This window comes from Numida meleagris, chromosome 6, assembly GCF_002078875.1.
Source record: "Numida meleagris isolate 19003 breed g44 Domestic line chromosome 6, NumMel1.0, whole genome shotgun sequence".
Lineage (NCBI taxonomy): Eukaryota > Metazoa > Chordata > Aves > Galliformes > Numididae > Numida > Numida meleagris.
In genome coordinates, this window is record NC_034414.1 from 35,492,636 (window position 1) to 35,509,645 (window position 17,010).

The 17,010-nt window shown below is 36.4% G+C and overlaps 1 protein-coding gene and 1 long non-coding RNA gene across 10 annotated transcripts in view; both read left to right on the forward strand.

Moving 5' to 3' along the window:
- Positions 1 to 17,010, forward strand: part of NUBPL (nucleotide binding protein like) — a 120,388-nt gene that overhangs the window by 33,255 nt on the left and 70,123 nt on the right. For 8 of the 9 annotated variants that reach the window (XR_002440898.1, XR_002440900.1, XR_002440896.1 and 5 more), the window contains 2 exons: positions 9,867 to 9,906; positions 9,994 to 10,084. The exons of the other annotated variant lie outside the window; for it this stretch is intronic. Coding sequence is in view for 1 of the 8 variants with exons in the window: in XM_021403807.1 (XP_021259482.1) it covers positions 9,867 to 9,906; positions 9,994 to 10,084 (131 nt within the window). In the remaining 7 variants the exon portion in view is untranslated. The remainder of the gene's footprint in view (positions 1 to 9,866; positions 9,907 to 9,993; positions 10,085 to 17,010) is intronic. 9 annotated transcript variants of the gene reach the window in all.
- On the forward strand, positions 10,639 to 15,799 carry LOC110402104. The gene is made up of 4 exons (XR_002440904.1): positions 10,639 to 12,443; positions 13,419 to 13,448; positions 14,362 to 14,422; positions 15,763 to 15,799. It is a non-coding gene; the product is annotated as an uncharacterized LOC110402104 (long non-coding RNA).

Genomic DNA, 17,010 nt, shown 5'->3' on the forward strand with positions numbered 1-17,010 from the left:
AAGCCTGCTAATGTTTAATAGGGTATCATTCAAAATACTGTAAATGATCAGGGAAATACTGGTTAATAAGTTTGATTGAATTTAATTAGCTGATGCAGGATAATTTAACTATGGAATAAATACTAACATCAGCTACAATATATTTGCAGATCAACATTTCTAACACAAATAGCTTCAACGCTTTGCTCAAATGATTCTCTTAAAAGCTGTTTTCTGACTTAGACTACAAAAGTTTAGTTTTTTTTTTTTAAGTCTACATTTAAACTACTTTGCAAAAATTGAAATCTATTAAATAGCTGAAATGATGTTGCCCTTTCGCCAGATAACTATAACATTTCTTCACTTAATTTAAATGATTATGAAGATTTTAGTGGGCTTTTTTATTTATGACAGTTGAATGCTGTCTTAATATTTCAAAAATTTGTTGCCATTTTGTGATGCCTTCGGTGTCCTTTTTATTTCTTTAGAAAATAGTATATTAATAAGATCGCTAGTAGATCTCTGGTTTTGAACTTTGGAATTAAAGAGTAGTTTCTGAGAGAAGCCAGCACTATGTGTGTCCCAGCCCTACTGAGGCTAATATTGTAGGAGCTATAGAAATGACATTATGGATAAAAGTCTAAAATAAAAAAATGGATACTTGACTTTTTTTTTCCCCACTGGGATACAGTTGTGTGTCTGCAGCTCTTCAGCTTAATAGCAGATTCTCTAATATACAAAGTTGAAGATTTTAAAATACAATTGATTGTGACTTTTATGGAGACTTCTACATGAAATAGCTTTATCAAGGGTTTTGGGGATCTATTTTTTGATATGAATAGAAAATTTGGATTATGAATAGAAAAATTGGAGTGTACTAGTTAGAGAAAATGTTACATTGATAGTTTGGTTTTTCAGGTAACCATGAAGTTTCCTGGTCATATGTGAAGGTTTAATTTTAAAGATAGAGCTTGTATTAACCAACAAAGATGTCTTTATGATGCTTCACCAGTGGAGCAGCATCATGATTAATTCAAATGAAAGCTAAATTTGATTCTCTCAAATTCATATTTTGTTACTGCTACTGCCTTTTGATTTGTAAACAAGTGGTTTTTAAATTGTCTGCAGTTTAATTTTACGAGTTGTTTATTCTTTTCTGAAAGTATTCTGAACTGAAATGTGGAGTTTTACTTTTGGTGATGTCTTACCACAGTTTATCTAGATAACTAAAGTAGTTCTGCGTCTCTTTCTCTTTTTGGGCCATGAAGCCATGCAGCCCTGTCTTTGGAGATCTCTGTCAGGACCAGACCCTCCTTGAGTTTATCAGAGAACTCTCTTAAAATGGCAGATTTTTTCTTTGAAATGTGATCAACATCCCCATCCCCAGATGTTTGTTTGTTTTTTAAACTTTGTTTTTCACATCAACAGTCTGACTTCCCATCCTCAGTGATTTTGATGCCCATGCCTGTTAGGTGTCCTTAGTCTAGAAAGCCTAATCTGCCTTTTTAACTTGCTCTCCTTTAGTTCCCAGAAGCATTTACTGTTTTCCCTATCCCTATTCATGATATCTAGTTGGAGACTAAGCAGACACATATGCGCTGCTAAAACTATCTGTGTTAATTTCATTACAGAAAAGAGTTAGCAGCAGTCAGTGACATTGCTGATTGGAAATCCTTGCCCTGATGAGAAGGCTGCTTTGAGGTTAATGTTTTTTCTTATTAGCCCGAAGAGCTATCTTATATTCTCCGGCAAGCATGTGTTGAGCATAGGCTCTAAAGCTTATGCAAAAGCTGTAAGCTCTGGCACAGTATAAAAACTTTTGCTGTATGAGAGGCAAAATTAAGTAGCTATTGCAGTAAAAACAAAAATGTCCGAAAATAGCAGTACTATACAAGTGTTTTGTACCTACAATAAATAAAATAATTTTAACTGAAAACAACTGTATGCACAGATGTATTCACAGGAAACAGGTTTTCTTAGGAGCAATGTAAGTGGTTCTGCGGTTGCTCACTGTCAAAGTGCCTGGCTACATTTTGGGCTTTTCTTTGTTTGTTGTTCTTGTTTCCTACGAAGGACTGTAAGTTCCAGAAACTCCAACTGAAACCACTGGTGTCGTAGAGACACAGGTACTTTGAAAATCTGTTTCAAAGTGTCTTGAAGAGAAAGTAGTAATTCCGAATGTTACAATTAGTAGTGTTTCTATTTTGTTGGTTTTTCATATATGATGAGGTAGTTGGTACTTGAGGGAGAGGAGATGTGTAAGGGCAATATAATTAAGGAGTGAAAAGGAGTTAGAAATATGTTGAGGATAAATATGGAAAAAAGACTGTTCTAGATACAATGAAGATTTCCATTGCTGTTAAACATTTGTAAATTTTGTTTGTTCTATCTTTTAAATGGATTTTATGTTTGGCAAAAAAAACCTGAGCTTTTTATAACAATTTTACCTGGTTAATAATTTCGTTAGGTATTTTGGAATCACATATCTAGATAGTGATTATATGATATTGTTTTAAATTTGTGGTCTTGAAACCCTCAGGAGTGCTGTTCTAGTTTGTATCAGTAATCGCCAGCTCTGCAAGGAATTATTTATTGGCTGTTTTAAAAAAAAGAAAAAAAAGTATGCAGAAAACCTATGGACAGTTAACTTATTAAAATTTTAGTCTTCGTTTTAGATAAATTAGTACAAATTACAAAAGAAGACTATAAGATGAGAAACATGTAGTAACTAAAGCATTTTACCAAGACTAGTCTTTCTAGGTAAGTGGCAAATCAAATTTTATTAAATGCTATTGAAATAGAGATTACTGACACACTATAACTAAAAGAAAATACATTTCAGGTACTTGAAAGCAGAGTATATTACTCTTCATATTATAAATCAGGCAGTGCAGTAATTATAAATATTTTGATATGGATTATGGCTAGCACATATTCATTCAAGATGTACATGGTTTGTCTCATTCAACTAACTTTTAGACATGTTGGAAACAAATTGCAAAATAATTTATTATAATGCAATGATAAAGACACATTTAACTGTATATACATGCACAAAAGAATTTTCTTTTGGTACACTGAACACATTTACTTGTTCTCTTATTTCGGAGGAATAAGTGTTTCCATCCCTCTTTTCTGCTACAAGTATAATTTAAAAAAAAATGGTACTAATTCTGAACCTTCTCAGAATATTCATCTAATTTCAGTTGCATGTTTTGCCTCTGATTTTTTCATTGTGTTCTCTGTCTTTCCTATTCTTTCTCCATGGTACAAATGAGTGCATGTTCGAGAGAAAGAATGAAACTGTCTACATCAAAAATAGAAGAAAAAAGTGTTTTCATCCTTTCCCTATAGTGACAAAATCTAAAAGTGACATTAAAAGTTTCAGCTAACATCTCTTTCTCTTTAGTTGAAAGTCATAGTGTTGTAAAGCATGTAGAGCTTTGTTTTACTAATGGTGAAATAAGAATAAAATTACGGAAGGATGAATAGAGGTCTTTCATGAGAAATGGAAAATGCTGAGAAAGCTTTTTTTTTTTCATGGAGAGCCAACAAGTTTACTATAGTTTTCATTTGTCATTAGCATCCAGGAGCTTCAACAGTGTAAAGTTGCGTACAATCCTTTGAACAATTTTTTCTTCCTCTTATTTTCACCTACATTTTTATTTTAATATAGTAGTATATTAAAACCAGCCTATAGAAAAGGCTGATTTGACTCAAATGTATTGAATTCCATAGCTTTGCTTTGAAAACAATGGCAGTCCCTACTTAATGGGAAAGTTTTTTGAATCTAAATCTTGAATTGAAGGTAATGTGCAGTGAATGTCTGTCTCTTATGTTCATGGTTCTCCCTGTTTTGATTTACTGTTGTTTTGTGCTATGTGACTGTCTTGGGCATTCCCTTTTTCATAGAACTGAAGCAGAGCTTCTGATAACATGAGTCTACCAAGTTTGCTGTGTTTTGTGTGTCAGGCAGAAGCCTGGTAACTGAGCAGTGTGTTAGTCCGCTTCATTCCCCATAGAGGAATCCACTCAAATTAGTCTAATAAAACTCCTGAGCCACAATAAATAAATAAATAAAACAGCTTTTTTGAGTCTGTGAAGATTTGAGATTTCTTCAAAATGTGGACTGTTTTAGTGGTTGTAAGAAGGACATTTGTGATTGAAGGCAATGGAAACATTTTTAAAACTAGTCCTGTGCCTTTATTCCAATCTCAAGAATGCCTTAAAAATATAACAAACTAATGGCTAAATCACTGAGTTAGTTACTTTTGCCAGACTTTCTTTTGAAGTATAATCTTCCAGCAAGCAATTAGGTCTTTTGCTTTTAGGTAGGTCTGATACCATAGCTGCCAAGCAGCCCTATTAATGAAAAAGCTTTCTCAGAGCTTTGTTGCCTCTACAATCTACTAGGAGGAAAAAAACTGTGAAAACCTTCTCAGGTAATAGGATTGATAGACTGACAAAATATAAGAAGCTATTTGTATGGAAAAAAAACACATTTCTATATGCATTTATTTCTTAAAAATTTGAGTTACTTTGTGAGCACTGAATAATGTTCTTTGACTCTCTTTGGTTGTTTGCTTTGGTTGAAGTATTTGTGATGTCTCCATGGTTAGATAACACTGTTAGCACAGAGTGTAATGGGAAATCTCACCCCTCCTTCTTCAAGCTTAAAATACAAATTGTAGTACCTTTGGGGCAATCCTGTGATTAAATTTATAACACAGTGTGAAATCAATCTTTAAGTCTCAATTAGTCTGTCACCTGCCTTAGAATATTCTGGCCTTCTGGCGTAAGCAGTTAGTGATGATTGAGTTTTTAAAATTTCTGACTTTGACTAATCTTTTGGTGTCAGCATCCCACCCCTTCCATTGGAGGTAGGTTGGGCTCTGTTTTATTGTGGAGTGCCATGGGACCCAGCTGCAGTTTCTGGGTCTTTCTGCCTCCATCCCCTTCCCTATGTTTCACTTTCCCTTTCCATTAACACCGTGGGTGGAACTAAGTTGCCTTTAAGCAGAAAATTGGTGCTGTTTATAACATTCAAATATGGTTTCTGGTTTCAAGCTGCCTGTTCAGGATGTATGTCTCTCCCCTCATTCCCAGCAAGAGGCTGCACTCAGCTCAGCTCCTGAAGGCATCTGGAGTGGTGGGAGACATTTATATTTATACATGGGAGGCCCCACCTTTTTGGTACTCTCTTTCCCTTCCTGTCTTATGGTCACTTTTCCCACCACTTAGGGGTTGTTATTTTCAATTAACCTACTGAAGACATCTGCTTTTGTTTGTTTGTTTTTTATTCTTGATTGATATAAATCTTTATGTTCAGCCCTGTAATGATTGCAGCCTTCATGTCCTTGACTGGAACCTGAACTTTCACATTAAAGAATATTGACCTTGGGTGCTGACTTTTGGAAGAAACTGCACATAACTTATGTAAATCTACGCATAGCAACATATGAAAATTACTATTTGCTGTGATGTGATTAAGAGAAAGTTTTGTTAAGTTGGAGGCCTAACTTAGATTGATGGAATGTTCTGTAGTCACTGTAGAATGAAATTGTTCTCAGCTAAAAACAGATGATGCAAGAAGTTTTTGAGATTTTATAAGTGACCATGATGAAAATCTGCCTCAGCTTGTATATATATGGCACATTAATTGATTTTATCTTATATGATTTTGTTTAATGTAGTGGATTCCACATACTATTCTGCACTGTCTTGTTTACTCTCTGACTAGCATGGTGGCAAGGTGTTTTGTTGTGCCATATGTCTTCTGTGTTTCAGGCAGAGACATGGCTGAGATGTGAGGAGGTGGAAAAGAGCAATTTGTTGTGAAAACTCCTGCTAATGCTGAGCCATACGAACAGCAGCAGATCCTTTTGTTTAAACTATGAAGCTTGTGAAAATTCTGATAGATGTATGCAGAGGAATTACTGTGTGATTTTTTTCTTAAATAGAATACCATGGAAGATGAAGGAACGTTTAGTTATGTGATACTTAGAAATATACTTTTAAACACACTTTTAAAGCTGCTGTTCTAGATCTTAAATATGAGAGGATAAAATGCAATTAGGAGACTCATGTATTATAGACAATATGTAGTGTACTTCTGTTTTTTCCTGTTGAATGCTATTTATGCCTAAGTTTGCTGTTTTTATTGCAATTCTTTCTATTTCAATGGAAAATATGTTGTTTTAACAATAAAACTTAACTGTTTGTCAGTAGTTGTTATATGCTTTCTAGCACTGGAGGTAAGTGGAGCCATGGCTCTCTTCTGTCAGCCCTTGGAGGAATGTAGTACAGGTCTCCAAGTCTGCAGGATTCTGCAATCATTGGCAGCACAAAGTTTCACGGTCTGTGTCTGGATTCTCTCATCTGTAGAATGAGATAATGCCTCCCTACATGGATGTTACAAAAATAACATCCATGTAATAAGCTACCTTTACTTTCCTTAAGCAGTGTGATGGCTCTTAATGAGGTGTAGTGTAACATCACAGTCTTCTGGAATAATGGCCTTTACATACATGATAAGACAGAATGTAAGCTGTTGCTTGCTTTAATGCTTCCATCTTCAGACATCTGAAAACTGAGGCAATGTCCTTTCCTATGGAATTTATAGCTCTATACCTACTTTTATTGCACTAACCTATGGACGCCATTGAACATCTATGTCGGGCTTCCCAGAGAATAAAAATGGAGTAGTTCTATTACTTTCTTAGGTTAGTCTGCAAAGCTTGGTTTTCTGGAAAAATACAAAACCAAAGGCATATATTTTATGAAGTGTGGGAGATCCATCCCAAGGACTTGAACATCATTCAGCATCATTCTTCCCCTAGTGAGTAACAATCCAGTCTTCAGGCTAGTCCTAGAACACTTCAGCAGTCTGCTGAGCTGCTCTAACAAATTTTCATGTTTGTCTTTTCCAATTCCCTAGTTGTGTCCTAACAGCAAAGGCATTTTGCTGATATTTAGTTGATACTGTTTTGATCTTATTGATCTGACTTTGTACATTCAGGGAAAGCACAGAATCCTTTATTTAGGGCCACCAAACTTGCTTAGAATTTGCAAGCAAGGAAACTGATATCAACACGGATGGTATAGTGTGTCTGTGTCTGTTATGATTTGAAGAAATCAGATCTATTGTGTTTTCTTGATTTCTGAAGCTGTGCGTATAGTAGACATCTGATAACAGAGAAGGAAGTGTTAACTATACTCGGAAATAAACAGTAAATAGAGATGGTACTGAGATCTCATTTAGCTTAATCTCAACATGTTATGCTTTAGAAAATCTTTATGAGACCCAGGGTGAAAGAGGAAGAATGCCTGTTGCGTTTGATGAGATGAGGGTGATTACCAGAGCGCACTGAAGCACTTTAGGTTTGAGATAGTCTCAAGAATGCTTTTTAGCAGAAGGCCAGGTGCTTTACGGAGTTTGTACTACTTTGAGAGTATGCAGCTTGTTATAGCCAGAATATACAGAAGCTGGGAATTGTTCTTGTGCAGCATATGAACTTGATTAAACCTTGCTCCTCTGAGCAGTTTATAGTCATAGTTGTTAACCAAAGAGCTAAGATGCAGCATTTATTAAAATGAAGCTCTGCTGTTGAGGAATAAACAATTCACCCATTCTAGCAACAGAGACCCTCTTTGGCAGCAGGTCAGCATACTGTGCCCACAGCAACTCTCCTGTGAACTACTGAGAGGAATGAGATGTATGTACGTCTGTTGCATAAAGTTCATGTGTCTTACCTGGGTTCTGTACAGAGGTAGTGGACGTTGAGATGTTAATCTCAGATATTTGACTGATGTATCTTAGAGTACCTGGATTGATCTGAGGAGTTGCACAATATTTTGGTGAACTTCCTCAATGTTCTTAGGCTTTCTGCATCTTTTCATTCTTATCTTTCAGTTCCTCGTCCTCACATGCTTAGCAGTGTCAAGGTTTTATGATTTTTGTTATCTGTATTCCACATCATAACATCATGTAGTGCACTGGGAGTTATAGAGTTAATGCTTCAGTTCTGTGGATCGTGGATAGTTCTGGGTACCTGGTTCTCAGAAGAGAAGAAGAGCTACATACCCCGGGAGACTTTGCGTTGTTCTGTTTCCATTTTCCACTCAGAGGGAAAGGTAAAACTGTTCACAGATCACAAGATGTGCTTTCTCTTCTGCTTGTCTTCCCTTCTGCTTGTCTCGGCAGCGTCTCGCCTTCAGCATTAGGGTAAGGCCTTTGGTTTTTGGACACACTCTCTCATTTTATTTTATTCATTAGCTTCAATTTTAATTATATTGTATTATATTGTGTTATCTTGCATTCCAGTGTCTTATTTAGTAGATTAGTTTGTTTGTCCTCAGATAGTTGCTACTGTTTTGTTTTTAGGCCCATCTACCTCCCCTTTCTCCTTTTCCCCTTTCTCCAGTCCCCCCTGCCCCCTTAGTCACAGAACAGGGCCAAACCAGCCCATAAACTGTCAACAGCAGTCAAGAATTGGCCTCCCTTTTTTTTTTCTTTATTGTTGTCTTTTTCATAGTAAAGACAAAACAGACCTTGATGCCGCAATGATACATGCTGTTACAGATGCTTCACATTCTTTTTTTTTGAACATCTTTTCATAGGTAAGTATGAAAGTAGTATTTTTTTCTCAAGACTGTTAGCAGAATTATAGCTTTTGGCAGTATGTGTTGTTTACAAGGACACCAAAGTAGCGCCTAGAGGTGAATCTAGACTGAAGTTCAAGTGTCGTCAACCTTTTCATAGCAAAGCCACCTTGCTGCAGGGGGAAGAAGTAAGCCTGAAACCTAGAAATGTGGATAGAAAGTATAATGTCACCAAAACTCAGTCCTGACTAAAATCTGAACAGAGCTACAGAAATGTACTTAGCTAGTTCAGGGAGTCAGTCCAAGCCCATCTCTCTTCCTTTAACAGCTCTTGTATTTCTTGAATGCAGTAGTCATGCAAGTGATTTGTATAGTTTTCTATTTTGTTCTTTTTGATTTGTAAACCAAAATGCAGTGAATACAAAAACGGTACAAAATTTCTTTTCAGCCATATTTCTGCAATTTAGCCAATTACATGGCTCAAACTCCTGTTTACTTGGTTGCTTGAAAGCTTTCATCTGTGTATTTTATTTTAGCTGTTTAATTTGAGTGCTCTTGGATGTTATTTTGTCTGAATTTTGGAGTTCAGCTTTGAATGCACCAAATTATATTCACATTGTTTTTATTCTATTAGATACATGTTTTTACTTTAGATGCATCAGAGGTTTCTGTCAAAATACATGTTGTAATATATCTTTATGGCTTGAAGTGTTCTTGCTGCTTTCTGCTGGTTCCTGCCTGTACTTGCTCTTAAAATAAACTGGTGAGGCTCAAATAAAATTCCTTTTGTTCTTTTGTATGTGTGTGCCATTTTGAGGAACATTGTGAACTTAGATGGTGGAGACTAGAAAGAAAGAAGTTTCTGGCTTTGGGGGAATTTTTGTTTTGAGTGTACTTATGTTATCTTATTGTTTATTTGTTTACTTTTTGCTGCTTCATCCCTTCATCAGCAAAGCAGTCACAGTATTTCACCTCTTTTTTTTTTTTTCTTGTCTCTGGAAAGCACAGGAAGGACAGATACACTGTTTCTCTGCAAGACCAGAACAACAGTAAAATGGTAACAGTGAAATGTTGCAGCTTAAGACAAAGTGGGGCTAGGATCTCAGAATAGATAAAAGTACACATATATAAATATATGGAAGGAATGAGGGGAAAAATAGACAAATTCTGTTGGTGGAGAAGGGAAAACAGCTCTTAAAAGGGGAAAAAAAATTCTAAGATTATTTCTTTAAAACAACAACAAAAAAAAGCACCTTCCCAAAAAAACTTGTTTGCTTTTGTTTTAGAAAATCTGATGAGGCCCCTTAAGAACTATGGAATCGCATGGTGAGCATGTTTTAATTCAAATCAAGCTTCTTGACGGCTATACTTAATATCATGCTGGAAAGTTAAGTTTTTGCTTTATTGTTTCAGCATGTCTATGGGCTTCTTGATAGAAGAGGCTGCCCCGATTGTGTGGAGAGGGCTCATGGTCATGTCAGCTGTTGAGAGATTGTTAAGACAGGTAAGGATTTGTTTGTGTTTTAGACTAATCAGTTAATTTAAAATGCATCTGATATGTGAGTGTCCATAACATCTTTTCATATTAGTGGTGAGCGTTTTTGTATTTTGGTCTTTTGTATGAACTTGTTTTGTTGACAGGCTTCTGAAGAAGTGTTCTGTGCTCTTAGGATTTATTTTTGCAGTGTCAGTTGCTTAATTTAAAGGTTTTCACTGGAGAACCAAATGGCACAGATCTTCTTGTGAATGCTTGACAGGAGCTGTGGACCTAAATACCATTTACTGTTGTGCTTACTTAATGGAAATAACATAACATTCATAACAGACAGACAAACTACAAGCAATATGCATTTGGAAAAATAATCCCTGGACTTTACCTTGCATGAGCTAATAAGATCAGTAGTATGGTGCTTATATAATGTTGTTACTGGTCATTGGATTTGCAGTTTTCTAGGCCTTTTTGAACTGGTATTTGTACAGCAAATTGAAAAAAATCTTCTGGGGTATTTTTTTTCACTTCCTGTGCATTTCAGGTATTTATTATGACTTAGACGACTTCGACTTCCTCTTTTGTTCAGTTGCCTTCTAACTAAAGAGTTTAATTTGTCTTCAGGTAAGAGGGAAAGTTGATACTGCATTCACCTATTCCCCTTACATAAAGCTACATTTAATGAGTGAATTACCCATTTCTTAAAGCGTTTTTCTGTATTTTTCTTTAAAGTACTTTGAAGATCTCTAAGGATTTGAATGTATAGGTATCTGTACTTAACTACAGCTGTATTCACTCATGCACTTGTTTACTCAACGTCACTAAGAATTCTTGGATGGCATTTGACATATGACAGGTACATAAAAATCATTAGATACGATCTCTGTGTAATGCAGGTAGATCGCTGGTTATTAAATTCCCTGGCATATGGAAGCAGGGTGGCTTTCTTATTTCTTGACAGATTTTTTTTCCTTCTTAGTGTGAGTGGATCTGTGAAGTGTTAATGAGACAAACAACTGAAAAAATACATTAAGTTTTTGCATTTGGACATGGAAGTGACCCATTATTTTTCGTAGCTGACATCTATTCCAGAGATTTAATGTATACAGCTTGGAGGTCACTGGGTTTCTGCATATATCCTGTAAATTCTTCAAAACCTTGCGCTGCCTTAATGACTGGAAAAGAAGGTGTGTTTTTTTTCTTTTTCTTCTGTAGCCTGTTTCCAGTTTTACTGAATTCTCCTCTGCTTCTAACACAAACTTCAGAATAGTGACAAATGTTGCTGTAGTCAGCAGTGTGTGTGCTCCAAAATTTAAGGAATAAACCCTTTGTATGTACTTGGCATTTAAAACTAAGGGGCATACATGCCACTAGCCGTGGAAGGCTGTTCTGCCCTCTTCATGTGTCTCATTGCATTGGCCAGGCTCACACAAAGCACAGAGCCTAAAACCTCAAAGATAGAGCTCTAGTTAGCACCTGCTGTATTTGTATTCTCGACTCTGGGAGACTGAAGGCTTTTGGCATGCACTGCAGTGCTATTACTTCAATCAGTGGTATCCCCAGATGGGAGCATGTGCCAGCAGCCCTGTGGAGGATGTGGATGATGCCATGCATTGAGCTCATAAGCTCCTTAGGAGCCGAGGAAGCAGATGCAGACTGCCAAAGCAGGATCCTTTAATGCTCAAGGCATCAGTGATTTCCGTGACAATGGAACCTCACTTCTGAAAGAGGAGGGCTGAACAACTAGTTTCTCATCCCCATAAGCACAAGAGAGTATTTTTTGGTTTACTGAATTTTTTTAAACTATAGTTCTGAATTCTTTTCTGTGTTTTAATACTTCTCCATTGTTATCTGTAGCAGAAGACTTTTTCTGTTTACTTTCCACTTAGCATACACTTCAGAAGCTGCCTCCTCTTTTGTATAGGTCCCCTTCAGCACTCATTCCTGTACTGGGTTTGTCCTGACTTGGTGCCATTGTGTTGGTATACTTGAAGTAGAAGTGAATTCTTGTTAACCATAGGCTAAATACAGTAAATATACTGGTGTAACTTATTCATTTGAGAGTCAACTGAAGTTTGTAATTGAACAGTAATGTTGCTGAGGAGCTCTGAAGTAAGTGTCAAGTAGACAGCTGAGAAAAGAAAGGGGGGAAGCTAGCAAAACTTGTACTCTGTTTTGAACTGCTGTTGCTGCAAGAATTTTAGGTGGTCATTACCACTGTCCCATACAACCTATATTCTAGGTTTTCTAGCACCATTTCCTTTTCTGTCTGAGAACATCTTGACAGATAAATGGCAAGGGAGCAAATAGAAGAGTGCAGGCATAATCCTGAAGTGATCCAAGAGCTACAAGATTGGCTGCTGTACATCGTAGGGTATGTTGTGGCAAATTTTTTTCTCTGAAAGTCTTGCAGAAGGGAAGTGGCGCTGCAGTTGGCTGTTGATTTAATAGTTGCTGTAGTCATAGCAGAAATACAAGTGAAAGGGAATTTTGTTTAGAGTGTGAAGGATATCAACTGTTGTTTTCTCACATCTTAACAGATATGGAATAACAGTTCATCAGGTCAAAATATAAGCATGGAATTAAAAAAAGATAAGTTGGCAGGTTAGCTTACCTATTGGGAAAAAAAGAAGGGAGACTGCAGGTATAAATGAAGTGCATATTTCAGCATGGAGTGTTTTTGTGTATTTGTCATATCAGTAAAGTTGAGCCACTATCTGCTCGCCCCCTGCCTATTGTTGTGAGTTGTGGGGATGCTTTCAGCAGACAGAAGTGCATAGCCCAGAAGTAATTGGGATGTGACACATTCCTATGTGGAAACAGAATTTGAACTCGATGATCCTTATGGGTCCCTTCCAACTTAGGGTATTCTGTGATTCTCTGATGTGGATTATGGGTGTCAGCAATTCTGTTAAGTGGAAACAGTTCCCTTGGAATGAACCCGGAGAAGCAGCATTCTTTTCAAGGCAGGGGTCTCTGGTTGATTAACATCCTTAACGGAATTTCTTATCCTGATGTGTCACTTTAACCTATGTTTTTGCAGACTGTTCAAATCTCACATGGCAAGACTCTTCTATTTGTTCCTTGTGATGCTCCTCTAGAGCAGCAAGAGGATCTTGGGTACTGGCAGTGTCTTTGGTATAGTATAGTTAAAAACTAAGACCTCAGCACTGCTATGTATATTGCAAGCTGTAAAGGTTCCTTATGTGCGTCCGAAAAGAATGAACACATTTTTCCCAGAAAGACAATTAAGCTTCTCCTGCAGTAGCTCAGTTCTGAAAAGACATTAAAATACATTTCCTATAATCTAATTTTATTTCCTCTGTCTCTTCGTTGCTCCTTCTTTTAGCAACAGCGTAGTGCCTCTGTTTAATGTAAGGTATGTATTGAACGAAAATGAAATGAACTTTCACTGGGAGGAATATAATTGGAAAAGAAAGGATACAAGAAAGTTAGCAGAAATGATGCAAGCCTTACAATGCAAAGCATTTGCACATGAATGAAAGAAAATGATGGCTTGCACTTGAAAGCATGGACAGACTTCATCCCCTGTAGATTGATATTGAAAGAACATAAAGTCAGCAGAACACAAGAATGATTTTATTAGAGAAACCCAAAGCTGATTAGGGCTACATTCCTCAGATCCAGTCTTGCCTTTAAAAAAAACCTGTAATTTGGTTTATGTGGGTGTTAAGTTGTACAGTTTGGCTAGAAGTGGAAGTTCTTTGTGCCACTTTACTTTCTGAAGCTGGTCTCCACTAAGAGAAGAGTTGATCTGAAACCAACGCTAAGCAGAAGTAGTGGTGGTAACATTTGTATAGAGGTGTGTGTGTACATAAATGCAAGTGGAACTTTTTTTTTTGTAGCATAATTCTCTAATGCTTAGTTATCATACAAAATAGCTGTAGAGTATCATGTTTGTGTCAGTGGTTTACAGACCAGTTTGGCCCAGTTCTGTGACTGATGGGACAGGGGACCCATGGTCCCATGCCCTGGGGGAAAAGGGAAAAAAGGGTAGGGAGAAGGGCCTAAAGACAAAACAGTGGCAACCATCTGAGGAGGAAAGTTATTTTACTAAATATAATACCAGAATTCAAGATAACACAATAGAATACAATATAATTAGAATTGAGGCTAGTGAATCAAATAAAATGAGAGTGAGTGTCCAAAAACCAAAGGTGTTACTCTAATGCTGAAGACAAGATGGCTAGGGAGCACACAACTGCAGAGATGAGCAGTAGAAGAGGGCTATCTTGTGATGTACAAACAGTTTTATCTTTCCCTCTGAACAGAAAGCAGAAACAGAACAGTGAACAGTCCTCTGGGAAATGAAGTTCTTCTCTTCTGAGACAGGTATGAGAACTATTGACAATCCATGGAACTGGAACGTTAACTCTTTAACTTCCAGTGCACTACATGATGTTATGATGTGAAATACCGATAACAAAAATCATAAAACCATGACAGATTGGAAGAAGGGAAGATGCAAACAGATTGCTTAATGTTTCAATAGGGAATTTATTGGACTGTAGGTTGTAGGGTTTGGGGTATTTTAAGAGCCTCCATGAAAACGTTGCCATAAAGGCAACAACAGAGGAATGGAACTCTGAAAGTAGAAATTTAATGATTCAGGATTAGATTAAGTTTGAAAATATTCTTGACAAGCAAAAGCTATAGCAGCTATACTGTTACAGATTTTTGATTATTGCCTGTAGTGGTCCATCTACATAGAGGTGATTATAGGAATGGAATTACAGGCTATTTCTGTTTTGACATTCATTAGTTTATAAGCTATTATGTTCAGTTGCTCCTCTTGGAGAAGAGTGTATGTATATACTAGTTTCTCCTTTGAACCATCTAACTCTGAGAGATTGCATATGTGGATTCAGGGACAATTTTTTCTTAAGTGTAATTTGTTTTAGGTATACATAATGCTGCACTTTAGAAGGCAAGAAAAATAGATAAGATATTGAGAGCAAACGTATTTGTACCTGGTGAAATAGCTACCAAGTTTCTATTTACTGTTGTACCGTGCATGCTCTGTCAGTAGAACGTTCAGTATGTGGTATCTTTGTACATTAGTCTGATCTCATCGACCTTGTGTCTTTATAAACAGATATATTAAATCTCATAAATTCTTTAACGTATGTTTTCACTGTTTTGTACCATCACCTTGTTAATCTCTGTTTATTAAAACAATTGAGTAGCTAGGAGAAGAGGTTCTAAATAGAAGTGATACAGTACATTACAAGAGCACTATAATGTAGTTGAATGGATGCTGGACCGCTTGACTGATTAGTATGGTGTGCTAAAATTTGGCCTTTTGTTTCTATCTGAGTTTGCAAGTTCTCTTTTGCCTTATTTTTGGGACTGTGGAGACTTCGCTGTATATTTATATGCTGTTCAGCGCAGTAGTGGTTACTGCTTCACAAAAAAAAATGGAAATAAAAAGATTATTATTTACAACTTCCAAGTAAATTTAAGCTGCTTTTATAATTTTTCATATTTATAAAATAAATCTATTATACATTTATTATATTGAGCATAATAGATTTTGTGTTCCAGGTTCCAAAAGTATGTGTATATGTCAATGATATAAGGCATCCAAACTTCTTAGCTCTTAAGATTGATGTAAATGTGTCACTGGCATTCACCACAACTGATAGTCATCGGAGTCTAAATGTCTTTTGCAGATATGTGCACAGTTGCTTAACCTCTGATGGTACATGCTACCTTACTTGTAAAGTAAGGTAGTTTGCTCTCCTGCAAAGAGCCCTCAAAATGATAAGGGGGATGAAAGATGTAATAAGTGAAGAGGCACTGAGAAAACTGGATCTGTTTGATTTTTGAGAAGGTTAAAGGGAGATCTGAACTGTTGTCTTCAGCTGCCTAATGGATATGTACAGAGAAGAAGGAGGTAGATGCTTCCTGAATGTGCACTGTGATAGCACAAAGGTAATGAACAAAAATTGCACTATATAGTATGATTTATTATTAGATAACAGTGGAAACAATCATATATCTTAAAAGCTTGCCCAGAGTGACTATAGATTTCTCGCTTTTGGAAGATATTCGGAACTCAGCTGGACAAGATTCTGAGTAACCTGCTCTAAGTTCTGCTTTTTGTGGAAGAATGAACCAGATGACTTCGTGATGTCTTTTCCAACCTGAATTATTTTGTTATTAATTCTAAAATAGGCATCCAACTGCTTATTTGAGTACCAGTATATAACTTTTTAAAAGCTGCAGCTCAGATGGGAGAAAATGAGTATGTCTTATAACAAGAAGATCACTGGCTAAAGCATTCAGTCAAAATCTAGACTGAAATGAAGGTGTCTCTCTCTCATGTGAGTGCCCTAATCATGAAACTAGACAGTCACACTTGCATTGCTAGACCGTCATTGCTCAAATTAATATATGATTAAGTCTTTCAGTCAAATGAGCAAGTTCTAACATAATGAATGAGAACGTATTTTCCTTGGTAACACTTCTAGTAATTTGGCCACTTGAGAGGTGCTGCACCAGAAGAAAGAGACAAAAAAAAAGTCAAACTCAAATTATCTCTTGAATGAGCATTCTAAATAGGAAATGCAAATTAAAAAAAATATATATCCTATCAAAACAGAAGGTATGAGAGAAGGACCGTGATGTGTAAGGGCTTTAAAAATGAGTATACCAGGCTTGGGTGTCTCGATGAGCTCTCACACATCTTAGAGTTGAGTAGCAATGCCATAAACAAAGTAGTGCTGAAGACTTAGTGTAATTTTTCTGCTTTAGCTGTAGTAGTTTACAGCCAGGATATAGTATAGACTTTGCAAAAGTCTAAGGGTGTGGAGAACTCTAGTCTGATAATGGTGATGACTATTTTAATCCTGTCATCTAAATTGAACAGACAAATTCAAAGATGACAACAAATGATGTGAAAATATGAAGTTAAACAA